The 17,854-nt window shown below is 61.5% G+C and overlaps 3 protein-coding genes across 3 annotated transcripts in view; 1 reads left to right on the top strand and 2 right to left on the bottom strand.

Annotated features, from left to right (window-relative positions):
• Pfkl (phosphofructokinase, liver type) overlaps positions 1–5,799 on the bottom strand; it is a 34,741-nt gene extending 28,942 nt beyond the window's left edge. The window contains exons 1-2 of the mRNA XM_048803951.1: positions 5,794–5,799; positions 2,059–2,082 (exon numbers count right to left, since the gene is read on the bottom strand). The gene's annotated coding sequence lies outside the window, so the exon portion shown is untranslated. The remainder of the gene's footprint in view (positions 1–2,058; positions 2,083–5,793) is intronic.
• Positions 2,491–12,680, bottom strand: Aire (autoimmune regulator). The gene is given in 15 exon segments (XM_015478364.2): positions 2,491–2,707; positions 3,664–3,732; positions 4,924–5,026; positions 5,173–5,267; positions 5,269–5,295; positions 5,930–6,115; positions 6,707–6,806; positions 7,807–7,922; positions 8,887–8,967; positions 9,178–9,326; positions 10,428–10,541; positions 11,026–11,097; positions 11,456–11,611; positions 11,853–12,027; positions 12,350–12,680. Coding segments are annotated over 15 exon segments (1,671 nt in total). The 5' UTR covers positions 12,500–12,680; the 3' UTR covers positions 2,491–2,629.
• Positions 9,947–17,854, top strand: part of Dnmt3l (DNA methyltransferase 3 like) — a 21,825-nt gene continuing 13,917 nt past the window's right edge. Inside the window, exons 1-2 of the mRNA XM_048803950.1 lie at positions 9,947–10,032; positions 12,367–12,434. Of these exons, the coding sequence (XP_048659907.1) occupies positions 9,947–10,032; positions 12,367–12,434 (154 nt within the window). The remainder of the gene's footprint in view (positions 10,033–12,366; positions 12,435–17,854) is intronic.

Below are 17,854 nucleotides of genomic sequence, written 5' to 3'. Positions count from 1 at the left end.
GGGGGGGGGGGGGATCAAATTCCAGGTGTCAGACTCCACACTGACTGTGCAGAGCTCCTGCTGAAACTGGACTCCAAGGACAGAGCCCAAGATCAAGGCCAAGTCAAGAACTCACAAGAGGCTGACTCAGGTGTGGTCCAAGAGAGTCCCGCAGCCCCTCAGAATGCAACTATGGAAGATGTAAGATAAAATGAAGTCACCAGGTGGGCCCTAATCCAATCAGAGGCCTTTTAAGAACAGATCAGGACACAGAAATGACAACCCTGTGGGGACACAGGGGGACAACGCCATCTCCAAGCCAAGGAAGGGAGGCCGCTCCCCCATCTTGATTTCCGAATGCAGCCTCCAGAATGGAGAGAGATGGGCACCTGGGACCTGAGGCCCTGAGGCCCTGAGCTGTGGCCCTGGGCAGCTCAACACAGTGGGCCACCGGCCACAGGTGGGGGATGGCTCTGAGATAGACAGCCTGCAGGTCCAGCTGGTTCCACCACGTCGGCACCCACCCCGGGCTCAGTTGCAGACACTGGGGGCTGTCGCGGGCAGACCTCCTTCTGGGCTCTGGATGGTAGACGCGGACAGGCAGGACAAGTTGAGTCCGGACACCAGGGGCTGCAGCCTGGAGAGCGAGCCAGGGCTGCCCAGCCACGGTCCTGCCTCAGAGTCAGGAGGCTTGGGGGTGGGGGCTTTGATTTCTCTTTTCCTTTTTCCTGTGCTGGGGATGAAACCCAGGCCCTTGCAGATGTTAGGCCAGGGCTCTGCTGCTGAGCGGCTCCCTCAGGAGGCTTGGCTAAGGGGACACTATTATGAAACGAGGCACACTGGCCACCAGCAGTAGGGGACTTCCAAGAGCATCGAAGTCCATGAGAGGCGCACGGCAGCCTCCTTGGCCCAGGGTCCAGAGGGGCGGGGGTCATCCTGCACCTCCCTCCACGCCTACCCTGAGCAGGATTCTTGGGGTTTCTCACAGGACTGAACAGTGCTGGCGGGGAACCCCAGCTGGCCCACGGAGCCCACTGCGGCCGGACTCAGAGAGGCTGGGGCTCTGCTGGGTCCCCTAGAGCAGCAGGCTGCATGGAGGAGACGGCGCAGGTGCACGGAACCAGGAGCCCCAAGAAAGGGGGGCACTGGGCCCGGGGAGGCTCACCTAGCCCCCGCCTACAGAGGAACTCGGGGAGCTAGCTCTCCGGTGTCCCCGGGTCCCCAAGTGAGCCCCAGTGCAGCCAGCCCTCCCTGAGCTGAGAGGAGGGCCAGGCACTCCTGGGAACGGGCTGGAGGGTCTCCTGGGCCAGGGAGGGTAGTGTGGACACTGGTGGACAGGACTACATAGCTCGGACCTTCTCCATGGCCTCTCCATCTCGCCCCCAAGGCTTGTGAAGAGAGGTGGCCCCTGGGGGTGGCGGACTGAGAGACAGGGGACTGAGTGTCCTTGCTATCACCTCTAGCTGTGGCTCCCTTCCTGAGCCCTTCCAGGGCAGGCACGAGGACACAAGCCATGTGGCCCATGTCAGGACATGTGTCCCAGCTCCGCACGCCATGCATGGCGAGGCCTGCAGGCCCTCCCGTCCCTCCCAGGGTCTTTGATCCCCATCTGGGCATTCATTCTGTCACAGGGTCTGCAGGTGGGATGTTACCAAGGTTCTGCCATCACCTCCACCTGGGGATGTGTCCAGGAACTGGGCGAGGTCCTGTCCCAAGCCACATTCCCAGCAGGAGTCGGTCAGAACCAGGACTGAAGTCAAGTGCCAGGGCAGGCACTGTGATAAAATAAGGCACAGCCCTGGCCCCTTGTCCCGGCCCCCATGGGCGGCTGGGCCCAACCCCTGACCTCCTGTCTGTCCTGCAGATAGGCCCTGCTGGCTCCAGCAGGGCAGGCCCCCTCCTTGCTGTGCCCAGACGGATCCACCGTCCCCATTTCCTCTCCCCTCCAGGGAGCTCCAGCCCAGTTCCCGTCCTCTCTGGCCCTGCCCTGGTCTGTGCTTCACAGCAGTCGCCCCAGGTGAGGTCACTGCCCTCCACCGGAATCCCCCTCTGGGACCCCAAGGCCTGGGAAGTGTTGTGCACACAGGCTTCTCGCACAAGTGAGCTAGCGAGCGAGCAAGCCTCCAGGTCACAAGCCCCGCTCAGAGCCCCAAGGGAGGAGACTGCGGAGAGCAGCGCCACACAACCACCCCCCCCACCCCCCTCTGAGCCTGGCCATCCGAGTTTAGGAGGGAGGCCTGGGGCACCGGGAGGGTGCTGGGGGGTGAGGTAGAGGTGTGACCGGCCCCACAGGCCTCGGGGGCCACACAGGGCCTAACGTTGCTGCAGGGGCACAGGAGCTGTTCCCTTCCCTGTGGCTTCTGCTGGGCCTTTCCAGCCGCAGGGCCTGCACGGCAGGAGCAGGAATCCACCCCACAAACCAAGGCAGTGCAGCACCTCCAAGCCCCACAGAAGCGGTTTTAATTTCAGGACACATGATGGTCTTGTGTCCCCCATAGGCCAGCATGGCCAGCACTTGGAACTCTCCAGTTCTTCTTGGCCCCAGCCCGGCCTGCACATGTGCCCCTCTGTCCTCTGAGAAGAGCCCCACGGTGTGAGTGCAGGCTCAGATCATCCGCCATGTGGTCACGGGGTCCTGGGCCTCCCTGGATCAGGAGAACGGGGGCGCCTCGGCCAGCGGGCGGGACATGCTCTGTATGGCCCACTGCAAGATGCCCTCGAAAGAGTGCTGCAAGACAACAGGCCCTGGTGGGTCCTCAGAGAGGACTGCCCGCCCCGCCCCACCCCGAGTCACATCCTCTGACCCTCTGGTTCAAGGGGAGGGAGGAGGGCCACTGCCAGCAGCAGGAGACTCCTTGTCCAGTGCTCCTCGCTGAGCTCAGAGCAGGGCCTCCACGGCTGTTCTGCCTCTTGGGTGGCCTCTTCCCTGTGTCCCTCCTCGTTCGGCTCAGGGGTCTGATGCTCCAACAGGACTGGGGAGTCCGGGGAGGCCCTCCAGTTCCCCAAATATCTGCCCCGCCTCAGAACTATGACACCCTCATCCAGGGCCTGAGTCACCTGTCCCTCTCAGGACCGGAGTCTCTAGACATCTGCAGTGCTGGGGGTCTGCCTGTATATGACCCACCACACAGGGCAGGTGGGTGGTGGGAACCTGAAGGACCAGGCTGACACTGAGGAGGCCATGTTGGCCACTTGTGGCGTGGGAGCAACTAGAGGACTTTGTCCTCCTGTAAGACAACGAGGCCCCTGAGAAACAGATGCTCTTTCCAGGAAACCTACCTGCTCCTCCTAGGAAGCAGCGGGCTGTGGGGAGAGCGAGGGACAGAGGCGCTGGGTCCACCCTACCCCAGTGCCCCTGGGGAACAGGGTGGGCTGCAGCACCATGGGCTGGTGCCGAGAGCCCGTGGGCCATGGGCCTCTGGGGTCCTGGCTCTGATGACCTAGTGTGCCTGCTGGAAGTGGGAGGGGCTCAATGTGGGGTGGCAGCCCTGGGGCTCCTGTGTGGGCATGGCAGGGCCAGCGCCCTCCTGGAGGAGCAGCTGCAGGGGCAGGGACGACCCTGACCTCCACTCTGGGAGCCCTGTTGTCTACAATGCTCCTACTGCCCACGTAAGGACTGAGGTCCTGGCTGAGGTGGGGGCAGTGGAGAAGTAGTGGGCCTCTCCCAGGCCAGGTGACCATTACCTCACTCAGGAGGGACTCCAGGTCATCCCTGTGCAGAACTGGCTCCTGACCTGCAGAGTCATCTCCCGCCTGGAACCCGAGAGAGGGAAGAGTCAACCCCACCCTGCAGCTTTGCTGGGAACACAGAAGCAGGCTTCCTCAGAGAGTTGGCAGGCCTGGGGGCCAGGGGGCGCTGCCACCAGCAGCACAAGAGCAGATTCTAATGCTGAACCCTTGGGGCAGCAGCATGCGGCAGGGTGGGCAGAAGTGAGCTCAGGGCTGCCTGCCCCCAAGGGTTCCACAGGCCTTCTGGGACTTTGGGAACTGGCCAGGAGACCCAAGGCCCAGAGAGAGAAGGTGGGGTCTGGTGCCAGCCGGTCACTGGCCTACGAGCATGCCAGGCCCGTGGGGATGAGGCCCAGCCATCCCCAGGCTTATGGGTGAGGCAGGAGAGGGCCCCACATGATGCTGAATCATATGAAATTGCTGGGTTTGTAGCTCAAAATTGCTGAATCTCAGCTCTTCCACACTGTCTGGTCTGGTCTGGGAATACAGGCCCCGAGAGGTGGGGCTGGCCCTGGGTGGTGGAGCAGGAGCAACCCAGGGGTCTGCATGGGGACTGTTCCTGCTGCTTTCCCCTGGTGAGAGGGGACCCAGGAAGCAAGGGCCCAGCAGGCTCTGTGGTGTCCCTGAATACACCAGTGCCACACGTGGGACAGCACGGGAGCTGGCCCAGGCCACGGTTCCACTGGAGTCCCCGGGGGTCAGGGCAGTCCTGCTCTGATGCCCCAGGTGTCCGGTCAGAGGCAGAAGCACGGCAGGCTCTTGTGTAGGCCTTCTTGGGCATCTGACATCACGCGGGGCATGGGGACCGGAAGAAAGAGCTGCTGGCTGGGACCTCGGGTACTGTGCCCTCTGAGCGCCCTAGCTACAAAAGGCCCCACGTTCTGATTTCGTGGAGGACCAGGGTCAGCACCGGATTCGCGGCCTGTTTCAGCCCCAACCCACGACCTCCTCCCTCTGTCCCTTCACCCCTGCCCCGGGCAGTCCTAGGGGCCGAGGGCTAGTAGGCCCATGGGCGAGCTCTGCATCCAAGGACTTCAAAATTGCTATTTTTTAGGACGTTTCCTTTTTAAGTAGATTTAAATTATCAAAAGAGTCGATTTATATGAAAAATACTTTATGAAAATAACTAACACACGGTCAGTGGGTACAGCGTCTCCGCTGAGATGCGCTCCCCGCAAGGTACCGCCCCCCGGACCCGCCCCCGGACCCACTGACCTTGGCCGGCCCAGCGGGCGGGCCGGCGGGGCTGGGGGCTGGCGCTCCCTCCCTGGCGGCGGGGCCTGGGTCTCCGGAGCAGGATTTGCAGTGCAGGCGGGTGCTGGCGGAGGGGCGGAGAGGCCTGGGTGGGTCCGGAGCGCCCTCTGCTGTGGGGACACCGACCCTCCCTCCCCAACCCTCGCGTCCAGGTCGGCCGCGCCACTCACCCCAACTCACTCCAACTCACTCCAACTCACCCCAACTCACCCCGGCCCGGCGGCAACGGACGGGAAATGGCAGCGCCAGTGGAAGGCGGCGGCGCAGTGCGCGCACCGAAGCGCGTCCGTCCCGTCCCCGCATACTGCCGCACCGCGCGCCGAGCGCGGGACCCTGCACAAGAGCGATAGAGGGGGGTGGCTGGGAACCCGGGCCCTCCGCACCCTGCCTCCGGACCACCTCAGGGTTAGATGGCAGGTCAGTCCCCAGGGGACCGGGGCGCCCAAGGGAAACTGCAAGGCTGCGAGTGGCAGCTGGAAGATAGTGAGTTTGGCGGCTCCCAAGTCCCCAGAGCGCAGGAACACCTCAGCACCTTCAGGCTGTGCCCTGCAGACACAGAGCCCCTGAGCTGGCCCAGAGCCCCTGGGAGGGAGGGGGGGGTGCGAGAGGGGCTGCAGCGGGGAGGAGGCATTGGGTCCTCACCGTCTGGCCTTCAGAGGGGCTCGGTGGTGAGGCCCCGGCTCCCGAGTTGGGTGGGTGTTTGGAAGCAGGGAATGTGTCGCCCCTGCTGCACCCCCCTCTTCCGCATCCCAGCAGCCTCCTCCATCGTCCTCCCCTAGCCGCTCTGCTTCCTCCTTCCTCCCCAAACCCTGACCCTCTGATTCCTACTCCAGTTCTCTCAGGTGTGGAGGGTGTGGCTTCACTGTTGGCATAATCCCCTCTCCTATTTCAGGTTCATCCAACTGCCCTGAAAGCTCCTAGCCCCCTGGAGACAATGCCCGGCCCTCAGTGCTGCCCCCTCACTCACCTGTTGCCCCTCTGGGTTGGCACTCATCAGGGAGGGGCACAGGGCAGGAGGGTCCAGCACGGGCAGGGTGACTGTGGGAGTCGGGGCAAGCAGGTGTGTGGGGGCGAAAGTGGTGTCCACAGCAGGGAGTGGCTCCCTGGGCAGGCCTCTCACCTCCTCTCCTGCTGGCCGCAGTCCCAGGGGGGCCTGGAACCCGAGAGTCAACACTCCAAGGGCTGCAAGACACTGCTTAGCCCCTCCTGGGAGTCAGTGACCAGAGGGACCTGGGAACTTGGGCCTGGGGAAGGGGTGATGTGGTGGGAAGGACCCCATAGTGGGTTCTGGGATGTAGAGACCTGGATGCAAGTCCAGGTTCCCTGGCCCTCAACAAGGTCTTTAGCCCTTTCCCCACCTGAGAACAGGGTGCCCTGTAGCCTTAGGGCCCCAGAGAAAACACTGGGCATGCACAGGGCCCGGTCATAGCCCTCAGGGCTTTGCTGGAACAGAAGGCTCCAGACACCTTTGGAGAGTGTTATCAGTGGTCACAGTGAAGCCCCAAGGGTGCTAGGGGGGGTTGAGGCCCCCAGTCAGAGCGGGGTAAGGGTAGTTTCCCACGCCCTGGGACCCTGCAGGAGATTCACAGAAGGTGCCAACTATAGGGTCAAATTGATCAGGCAGGGGATGGGCACAGTTCTACCACTGGGGCAGGCCCAACGCAAGGGGTGGCCAGGAGGTAGGACTCCAGAGGGGCAGGACACAGGAAGAGGTCACCCAGCCTGGGGGCAGGCCTGGGCATACCGTGGGCTCTGCAGGTGGCTCTGGAGGCCGGTGCTCCTCGGCCTGGGGCAGGCCCTGCTGGACTCTCCCCTGGAGGCAGCATGCGCACCTCCAGGTGCCGCTGCTCGTGTGGCCACCAGTCAGAAGCATGCAAGACAAAGCAGAGACTATAGATGGACTCACAGATCCACAGGCAAGGGAGGCCTGGCCACTCTGCAAGCCACCATTTCCTTTTATAGGTGGGGAAGTGGAGCAGGCTGCAAGTGCTCGTGAGCAGGAGAGCCCAGACGTGGGATATTGACCCCTAGTGGGATAGCCTTGGCCAGCGTGGTCAGTGTGCCCTATGAGTGCTTCTCTGATGAACCCTCATACTTTCCAATGCCCAGGACCCTGCAGTGGTCTGTGCCTGTCTGTCACAGGGTGCTCAGCTGGTGGGCCCCCCTCAGCTGGACCACCCACATTTCCACAAGGGAATGATGCCCAGGAATAGGCGACGGTTAGGAGCAAAGGGGAGAGGAAGAATGTGAGCATCAGAGGGGTGGAGGGAGGGCCTGGCTGGACCTTCCTTTCAGAGACAGACGGGCTCAGAGAGACGAGACCCAGCCGGGAGCGCAGGGCAGAACTGGTCTGGGTTCCCTCGGCCACCCCTCCCACAGACTGCTCTGCTCAGACGTGGACTGAGAAGGCTTCACACCCCACCGAGGTCAGGGTCTCATGGCATGATCAGTGACACCAGTCCTTGGAGGTAGTGTCAGCCCTTGGGGACTGGGGCTCTGTGGCCTCTGTGTCCCCCAGTCCACCTGGGAGCAGGACTCTGGTGTGCCTAGGAAGGGGGTGGATGCCCCTAAGGCAAGAGGGGATGGGATGGCCACCTTTGCCTTGGGCCTCTGTGCTTGGGGCATTGCTGCCCTCAGGGGTCCTGTTGACCTGGGTAAACTATGTGGACAAGCAAGGAGGCAGGTGACCTGGTGTGAGAACCCAGGCCCCGCTCACAGCCAGCCCCTGAACCAAAGCCCCCCCAGGAGGGCCTCAATTCCCCCCTTGGATCCAGAGTCTTCTGGGTGTCTTCTCCTTCAGGGTCAGTGGATGGCAGCCTCCATGATGCCAGGCGACGTGCTCACCTGGGAATTTCCCGCAGTGGTGGGGACAGGCAGGCCAGGTGGAAGGCCCGGGGGCAGCCATCACAGCAGATCAGCTCCCCGCCGTCCCGGCACACGGCACACTCGTCCTCGTTCTTCTGGCGCAGGCAAGAGTGAGCCATGCAGACCCTGGAGGGGGCACCCTTCCCAAGAGCCCCTCCCCTGCCATGGCCCCGCCTGCAGCGCCTCATCTCTGGGGACCTGGACTCCCAGGGCCCTCCCGGCCTTCTGGCTGGCCCACAGCCTGTCTACCTCTAGGGTTCTAGCTCTGACACAGACCTGCCAGGCCATCCCTCATGGAAGTAGCCCTTTCACTCGTGGCCCCTGGATTCCTGGTGGCCCCCTGGCCTGTACTCCACCCTCAGGCAGCCCCTGAGGAGGGGCCCCAAGAAGTCTCCTATCAGCCCCAGGCACCTGCTGCTCCCTCCCCTGGGCCTCCACCCTCCCGGGCCTCTGCCTGGGTAGTGTTCATTCTGCAGCCAGGAGTCAGGACAGCACCTCCTCCAGGAGCACCAGGCCACCAGGCTGGTCCTGCAGTGACCTTCACACTCAAGGCAATATTCATGGGCACGGGACAGCCAGGGCACTGCTACAGAGCAGGACAGGACTATCCACCCTGGGTGCTCAAGGCCAGCAGAGCACCTGGAACCAAGTGCTGGGATTTGTAACCAAGGATGGCAGACACTGGCCACACCTGTCCACCTCACCAAGAGGTAGTGCTGGGAGCCAAGGACAGCTGGACATCCCTGAGGATCCTCCAGCTCTGCCTGGCAGCAGTCCCCGCCACCCCCTAGCCGAGAGACGCTCACTCAGCCTGGACCAACACTGATTTCAAAAGTCCAAGAGGATCTCACTTTTCAGACTCATGTGAAACTTGTGTTTTATCAGAAAAACACACAGCCGGGAAGGGGAGGGGCACGGGGGAGGAGATGCTAGGCCTGGGCAGGAGCTCTGGCCTCTGTGCTTCAGGCACCTAAGTGCCCAGGACAAGCGCAGAGGCCTCAGAAAGACCTGCATGGGGCCATGGGGAGGGCGGTCTCCTCTCACGGCCTAGGGCGTTACCTGGTGCAGTTGGGGCTCACCCGGGAGGGCTGGAAGGACTGGGATCCTGTCTTGCTGGATAATCCTCTGCTCACCTCCACCCTGCAAGGGAGAAGAGGGCCACAGTGGAGGGACCCTGGGCACTAAAGGGCACCCGTGGCCACTGGCACCAGGTGCGTTTTGACAGCAGCCCCCAGCTGCCTAGCAGAGCCCGGGCCCAAGGGCAGCACAGTTGCCGGGTGGGGAGGGGGATGGGTCCCACCCCAGCCTCCCCAGGGCCCAGCCTCCCCAGGGGGTCAGGGCAGTGCTTACTGGGACAGTGCCCTGGGTTCCCTTGGCTCGGACCAGAGGCTTCATACCCCCACCACTGCGCGTCTTGCTCTTCCCACCTCCGCCAGGGTCTTCAAACTTGCCGGGAGTGTAAAACTCCCCCCCAACCTGGATGCACTTCTTGGAGCCCCCTGGGAGGAGATGCCAGCTGTCCTGGGCTCACAGCTTCCCACAGCCCCAGCCACTACTGGGGTGGGGTGTGTGGCAGAGACGGGCTGCATGAGCTGTGACTTGCTGCCCCTCTGCCACCCCCCTCCCATCCCAGCCAAGGCAGGTCCAGGTCCCGGGCACTGTGCCACACTGGACAGGCCCCCAAATCCACACACACCCAGAACCTCACAATAGAACCCCATCTGGAAATAGGATCTTTGTAGATGTAATTGATAACATGAGGTCACCCTGGACCCTAAACCCAATGACTGGTGTGGAGAGGCCATGTGAGACAGGCAAAACCTGGGGTGAGGCCACCACAGCCCAGGGGGGACGGGCAGCCCCAGACAGGAGGGACCTCCCAGAGCCTGCAGAGGGTGTGGCCCTGCCCACACCTCACCCTGGGGGTCTGTTGAGGCCACCAGTCTGGCGGTCATTGTAACAGCCCTAGCTCACTCATACAGGGCCCTTGGGACCACCCCTGATGGGGAGACCAGGGCTGGCATCTGCTCCCAGGCCCACTCTGGCCGTCCTTGGTGTCCATAGCCCGTGTCCAGCTCAGAGAGAACTCTGTGGCAGGGACAGTCGATTGGATGACGTGATGGCTGGTGGTCTGCCACCAGTAGGCCCTGCTGGGTCCTGGTCAGATGACACGCTGGCTCCCGATAGCCAGAAACTGGCTGCCCGGTAGGTAGGTCACTCGCTAGCTTCCTGGGGCTCAGGAGAAGGACCTGGCCAGGGTGTGAGGGGACTGGACACCTCGTCACCGGCGGCACCGGAGCAGGGACACGAGGCTGCAGGCCATCCCCAGTGGAGAGTGGGATACAACTGAGGGTGTGACCTGTGTCCCAGCAGGACCCATCTGTGGAGAGGAGGTGACCTGGGGCGATGGGCATCCTGTGCTGGGGGTGGCCTGGGCCGCTGGCTGGGCAGAAGTCCCTCCCACTCGGGGAAGTTCAGCGTCTCAGCCCCTCCAAAGCCCACGGAGCCAGTGCAGGAAGCTGGCTGCCTCCACTCTGGGACCACCAGGGAGCAGAGGGGAGGGTCCCCATTGCCACCCTCTCCCCACCCTGTGCATCTACCTGACCCAAACACCTGCTGGATGAGGATCCCCTCCACGGCCCCGTGGGCTCCTGGGATGTCCCCAGAGGACACAGCCACAGTTCTCTGGACTGAAGCAGACATGGTCTGAATTCCTGGGGAAGGGACCACCCAAATGGGGGTTGTCGCCTGGGAGGATGGTTCCTGAACCCCACTCCGTCCTGGGCAGCTCTGAGCACAGGGCGTCTGTGGGCTGGTGTCCTGGGCAATGGGAGAGGCAGTCTACGCTGCGCCCAGTGAGGAGCAGATGTTTTCCTCACACATGGGCCTGGGCCTTGAAGACGGGATCATAGGAGGGCAGAGCGGGGGTTAAAGGAGGGTCCCAGTGCAGGACAGTGCGGAGTCCCTGGAAGGTCACGCTAAAACCCCAGGTGTCCCCTCTCTCGACATGTGCCTGCACAGGTTGGCCCGTAGGGCGAGAAGTCAGGCCAGCCTGGCCCTGCTCCCAAGACAGCCCTCCACGGTGTGAGCCCTTCCGTCCAACCCTGGCCCCCCGGCTCCCAGTTCCCCAGCTCCCTGGGCCCTGCTCCCTGGGCCCCACTCCCTGTGTCCCCAGCTCCCTGGACCCGGCCTGCTCACCGTTCCCCAGCGGGAGGCGCTGTGGCTCCACGTGGCCCTCTGGCTTCTTTGGCTTGGCTTTCACGTGGGAGCCTGGAAGGGAGAGCTGGGAGCAGGGGGCTTCGGCAGGGGCGGGGGCAATGCTGGTGGCCAGGTGGGAGGGCAGCAGGTGGAGTCAGGTGCTGGCCCTGACTCCCTGTGGGCTCCTTCATGGTACTGGGCTCTGGTTTCCTCACCAGTAGAAAGGAAAATGAGACCCTCCTGCCCCTTTACCACTTAAAAACTCAGACAGACCCTTCCAGGGTATGGCTCGCAGTACCCAGAGTGGCCTCTGCAGCCTGGACAGGCAGCTTCTGTGCCCAGGCAGGTGGGACAGACACCCTGGAGCCAGAAAGGGAGGGGGTGGGACTCCTAGGGGAGACTGTGACCACGGCCATCTCCCACTGGATACCTGGGCTGGAGGTGCCCCTTGGGGTCAGGGCTGCTGATGGGGCGGCTCGAGGCTCCTCCGGGGCCCTCCTCTTGGTGGGGGGTCTGGGTGGCAGTACTGAGACTTTGGGGCTGGTAGGAGGCTTCCTCCCCTTCCGGGGCTGGCTGAGGTTCACATCTGCAGCTCATGGGCAGGAGCAGGGTCTTAGAGCCTTTCCTTGGTCTGGAGGATAGGACTGGACATCCTCAGAGCAAGGTGGACAAGTCCTCTGCCCTTTGCCTCTTAGAATCCAAGAGTCTTGGGGGTCACTGGGGGCCTCCCCAGACACCCCAACACACACCTTCCACCTCACACCAGCTGCCCCAATCCCCCAACAAGGCTGAACCCAACCAGGAGCCCAGCCCAGGGCCGGGCACACCTTTGGGGAAGCTGTCCAGGATGGGCCGCAGTCGGCCATAGCGCTCTAGGTTGTAGTCCTTGAAGAGAACCCTCCAGAAGTCCAGGATGGCCTCAGTGTCCTGGGTCAGGAGCCAGGACAGGAGGGCATGGAAGGCCTGAGAGCAGCCCTCCTTCTCCTTCAGACGAAGGGTCTCCTGCAGCAACAGCCAGGCGGCGCCTCTGAGTGGCGGCTTCTCCCACCAAGCTGGGAGGCAGCCGCAGACGGCAGAAGGTCTGGTCCTCTGGGCCCCTCCCCCGGCTCCTGGGGACGGTGGTATGGGGGCATGGAGGGCGAGGGGCAGGGCCACCTGCACCCAGTCCTGGAGACCTCCCCTGGCTCCTGGGGGAGGTGGCAGGAGGGCTGTGGCTGGGTCCACACCTGGCTTGTGGGCAGGGGCAGGGGAGGCTGGGAGGGCTAGGGCAGCGATCCTGGGCACTAGTTCTGGGGTCATCCGCTGGCGTGTGGGCGGGGCCCACCTGGAACTTGTCCTCAGGGACCACGTCGTGGTCGGCCAGCGCATGCAGCAGCGGAAAGGCGCTGTCCACAGCCACGGCGATCTCGGTGCGGTACAGTCTCAGGAGGCGGCGCGGCACCGAGTCCCCAGCAGCCCGAGTCTCGCAGGCCATAGGGCTGGGTGGGGGTCCCAGGGCTGGGAGGCTGGCAGCCCCTCTCCCCACCACAGTGTCCCTCGGCTTCAGGGTCCCTCTGCCTTGGAGTCTCTCTGAGCTCCTGGGCTGTCAGAGGCGTCTGCGTGCCCTGCCTGCGCTCCCTGCCGAGAAGCCCCTGTGGTCAGGCAGGGAGAGCTGCCAGCTCCAGAGCGCCTGGCAGGCCCGGCCCAGGGGCTCTGTTATACTGGCCCACCCTGGGAAGGGCAAAGGCCGCTGCCCAGGAGCCAATCAGGGCAGGGGCTTTTGCTGCAAGGATTGCAGATTGGCCTGTGATAAGGGAAGGTTTCCAAGGCAGCCAGCCTGCCCCGCCTCCTCCTCTCCCTGGAGGGCTGCAGGCCAAGCCCTGGACCTACTGACCCTCAGGGCTACTGCCTTGGAACCCGGTGCAGCAGAGGAGCTCAGGGGAGGGCTCCGGCTTCCCCCTTCTGTCCTGGGTGAGAAGTCAGGACAGTGCCCCTAGCCTCTTCTGGGCTGGCCAGACATGGTGGCACCTCCAAGTGGCACTGATGAGAAACGTCCACGGGGGTTGGTGCTAGATGGGAGCACTGACCCCTGGGGGACCTGCACACTTGGTGGAGGGTCCCTCCTCAGTGCTCCAGGTCTGGGCTGTGGGGATCAGGTGGAGGGCCCTCCTCAGTGCTCCAGGTCTGGGCTGTGGGGATCAGGTGGAGGGTCCCTCCTCAGTGCTCCAGGTCTGGGCTGTGGGGATCAGGTGGAGGGCCCCAGTTTGATGGAGGAGTGGGGTGGGCTTTTGAGCTTGGCCCTCCCTGGGGTGACTCCGGGCAAGTCCACTCCTTCTCTGAGAAGCAATTGTGAAGAAACAAGAGGGTGGACACAGGCCACCCTCCTGCAATCCCAGTGACTGGGAGGCTGGGTCCAGAGGATGGCAGGTTTGACGTCAGTGAACCTCAGCAAACTAGAAGATGTTTCCCGTCCTCAGTGAAGGGAGAGAATAAAGGAGGGAGGGAGGAGGGAGGGAGGAGGAAGGAGGAGGAAGGAGGAGGAGGGAGGAGGAGGGAGGAAGGAGGAGGAAGGAAGGAGGGAGGGAGGGCTGGAGCCAGAGAACCTTCCGGAGACTGGGCTGGGAACAGGCCCTTTGCCGCCCACCTCAGGGCTCTGAGCCCAAGGCCAGTGCTGTGGGTCGTGGCCGTGGAGCTGGGTGACACCCTGCACTGTGCTGCCTCAGACACCCGGGGACGCTTGGCCGTGGCCCACCTGGGCTGCCCCTCCGAGAGCCAGGTTCTCCTCCACAGCCGGGGCGGAGGCCGCTGCCTGCTGGCCTTTCCTGCCCTCTCCTCTGGGCACACTGGGTAAAAGTGTTCAAGCATGAGCTGAGGCCACTCAGACCCCCATGGCCTGTGACTCCTGCCCATTCTGGGACTTTCTGCTCACTTCCTGGAGCGTGTGCCCAGGTCTGGCCACAGCGAAGCTCACCGATGGGATCCCTGGGCCCGTGGGCTCCAGAGCTCACACAGGAAGGCACCCAAGGGACGCCGTGTGCTCAGCCCAGCCCCCTCCGAGCACCAGCACCCCTAAGGCCACCCCCTCAGCCTGGTGGACTTTCCCTCCCAGGTGAGGACGCCCCAGCCAGAGGAGCAGACAGGAGAAATGGAAACTGCCGCAAGGTCCCCGTCTCCTTGGCTCTCTGGGAAGCCCTGGCCTCCTGCAGGTGCGGCGGGCCCGGGCCTGGAGCCTATTTTAGTGGGCAGGTGCCACCTGGCCTCCGGTTGGGGGTCAGCACAGCGGCCCCTGTAGAATTCTGGACTTTCCACTCCCCTGTGGGGGTTTCCGCCAGCCCTAACGGCAGGACTGGAAGCCTCCGAGGCCGTGTGGAGGAGGCCTGGGTGACCCAGACCACAGCGGGCACACACCCGGGGCCTCCATGGGACAGGGCCTCAGGTCTTCTGAGAGGCCCCAGAGCAGGTGGGCTGCAATGAGAGCCTCCGTTTCCTCACCTGGGGGAGAGGTGACAGCATGAAGGGACCGGAGGTCCCACCTGCTCTTGTCCCATGAAGACATGAGAACAAAGAAGAGCGGCTGCTTCAGGGCTGGAAGGGAAGGCCCTGAGGTCCTGAGGGTTGGGGTGGAAAGCACCAAAACACCCCTGGAAGCAGGCAGGGAGCAGGCAGGGAGGAGGCCAGGGTGGAGGCCAGGGAGGAGGCAGGGAGGAGGCCAGGCTGGCCTCTTCTTGAGTGACGGGCACCTTAATCTGTACACAAAGTAGGGTGTGAACGTCAACAACATGTATACTAACTTCAGGTTAAAAATAAGAAACAAGGGTTGGGGTTGTGGCTCAGTGGTAGAGCGCTCGCCTACCATGCATGAGGCACTGGGTTCGAAACTCAGCACCACATAAACGAAAAATAAAGATATTGTGTCCACCTAAAACGAAAAATAAATACTAAAAAAAGGAAAAAATAATAGGAAAATATTACAATGCCAATCAAAACAGAATAACTAGGAATAAAGATAAAAAGAAATCTGCAGGGCTCTTTTTCTTTTTCCTGAAGTACTGGGATTGAACCCAGGCAGACTTTGGCACCTAACTACAACCCAACCCTTCTCTCTCTCCCTCCCTCCCTCTCCCTCTCTCTCCCTCCCCCCTCTCTCTTTCTGGTACTGGGGATTGAACTCAGGGACACTTGACCACTGAGCCACACCCCAGCCCTATTTGGAATTTTATTTAGAGACAGGGTCTCACTGAGTTGCTTAGTGCCTCGCCACTGTTGAGACTGGCTTTGAACTTGTGATCCTCCTGCCTCAGCCTCCCAAGCCACTGGGATTACAGGTGTGTGCCACTGTGCTTGGCTTTTATTTTATCTTGAATCAGAGTCTCACTAAGTTGGTGAGGCTGGCCTCAAACTTGGCATCCTCCTATCTCAGCCTCCTGAATCCCTCGGATGTGTCTAAGGCACTATGTTGCTCAGACTGGTCTTACACTCCTGGACTCAAGCCCTCCTGCCCTCAGCCCCCAGAGGAGCTGGAACTACAGGTGCATGCCATCTCACCAGGCCAAGCACTCAAGAAGGAAGTACCACAGTCCTGGACTTAGCTTCTCAAAACACAGGTTATTTCTTAACGAATTAGACAGCAAATGCAATTCCAATAAAATCAACAAGGACACTTTCTTCTTTAGCATGTGATTCTCACATTCTTGGGGAAAACTGCACCAGATAGCCCAATGCAGCAGAGAGCGGGCAAGCGCAGCGGGAAGGGCGCTGAGACGGGTCTCTGACCCAAGCTCGCCAGGGCCTGGCGGGAGGCGCTGCCTTTGGAGGCTGAGAAGGCGCTGAAGCCTTCCACAGCAGCCTCCCCAGAAGACGGGGCACCATCCTGCCAGCACCAGCAAACAGCCCCGCACACACACACAAAGGGTCTCGAGGACGGGAAGAGAAAATCAGGCTCAGATGCTAAAAGGAAATAAAGCTGAGTGCGCCCACTACCTCGGGGTGGAGAGACAGGAAGGGTGGAAACCATGGGCGCAAACAGCAACAGACCGTCTTTAAGCACACAAGGCATACGTCCATTTAAACACCACAAGACATTAAAGGGTCGACAAGCTGAAGGAAGTATTGGTGACATGGATGTCAGAACTGTATGTCTTAGTGTCTTTACTACATAAAGAGCACTTTCAAATCAATAAAAAAGATAAATACTCAAGGGCTTAAAAAGAAAAAGAAATAGAGCAAGAGACTTAGTTTATGTGTGTGTTTGGTTTTTTGCTGGGTATTGAACCAGGGCTGTACCACTGAGCTGCACCCTCAGTCCTTTTTTTAAAATTATTTTTACTTGTTCTTTCTAGATATGCATGACTGTAGAGTGTATTTTGACTTGTTTTTTATAAATATTTTATTTTCTAGTTGCAGATGGACACAATATTTTACTTTCACGTGGTGCTGAGGATCGAACCCAAGGCCTCGCACGTGCTAGGCGAGCGCTCTACCGCTGAGCCCCAGCCCCGCCCATATTTTCACTTACCATACGTACTGCAGTATGACTTCCCATTCTCGCTGTATACGATGTGTATTCATATATGAACATAGGAAAGTTTTGTCCGGTTTATTCTACTGATCCCCAGTCCTTTTAATTTTTTATTTTTTTTTTGGGGGGGGGTACTGGGGATTGAACTCAGGGGCACTCAACCACGGAGCCACATCCCCAGCCCTATTCTGTATTTTATTTCGAGACAGGGTCTCACTGAGTTGCTTAGGGCCTTGCTTTTGCTGAGGTTGGCTTTGAACTCTCCATCCCCCTGCCTCAGGCTCCAGAGCTGCTGGGATTACAGGCCTGCGCCCCTGGGCCTGGCCGGAGACAGGTCTTTCTACGGGGCCCAGGCTTGCCTCGAACTTGCATCCTCTTCCCTTGGCCTCCCAGTAGCTGGGATCACAGGTGAGCACCACCACACCTAGTTGGAGACTTAACTTTATTCCACAGCGCAGAGGCTCGCGGGCTGGAATCCAACACCATCTCTAGGGCTCTACTTTCCCACTTTTGATTATTGGACTATGGAATGGTGTAACTCAAATAATAAAACTGGCCTTTCATAGAACAGCCCCACACGGTGCTTGTGAAATGTACCACGAAGGTCCCCCCTGTAGGCTCTGGTTGGGTTACGTCATGATGGGCGGTGGCAGGATTCTAGGGCCTTCAGCAAGGCGCCTCCAGTTGGTCTGATGGCACCCCAGCCTGGGGCAGCTGCAGGTGGCCAGCCGTGGGCAGCAGTCCCATTCCAGCCAGGAGATGGGGACGTCCGTTGATGGTGGCACTGTCAGAGACGCCCTCTGGAAGCAGTATCTCTTCACTCACTTTGTCATGGTCACGATTTCACGTGGACTTCCTGGGTTCCCCCTAACGTCCCCTCCCGGACGCACACGACCTGCCAGGTCTCCGTGTGGCTGCTCCTGGCTGGGGCTGCTGCTCAGACGCGTTGTGTCAGGGACCTTGGCTTCAAAGGACCCTCACTGGGATTTTTGAGCTTTTCTCAGGACTGGTGGGGGACAGGGCTGTGGGAGGCCCACCAGGGAGGGACCCCTCTCACCTCCCACACATGCCTTCCCACCAGGAGCCGCCAGGGCCTCGCTGTACAGTGACGGCCATGGGTACCGGGCGGGAGTCACGGCTCAGCCCTCCTCAGGTGGGCGCTAGGCTGCCGGGACCTTCCCCCACTGCAGGGCCACTTCAGTTACCTGGGGCTACCACCAAGTGGTGCTCTGGCCCGGCTGACCCCCACCCGGACCCATCGAGGCCCCTCCCAAGGCCTCGCACGTGCTAGGCGAGCGCTCTACCACTGAGCTACAGCCCCAGCCCCAACAA

Source organism: Marmota marmota, unplaced genomic scaffold, assembly GCF_001458135.2.
Source record: "Marmota marmota marmota unplaced genomic scaffold, marMar, whole genome shotgun sequence".
Classification (NCBI taxonomy): Eukaryota; Metazoa; Chordata; class Mammalia; order Rodentia; family Sciuridae; genus Marmota; species Marmota marmota.
This window is presented reverse-complemented; position numbering and strand designations above follow the sequence as displayed.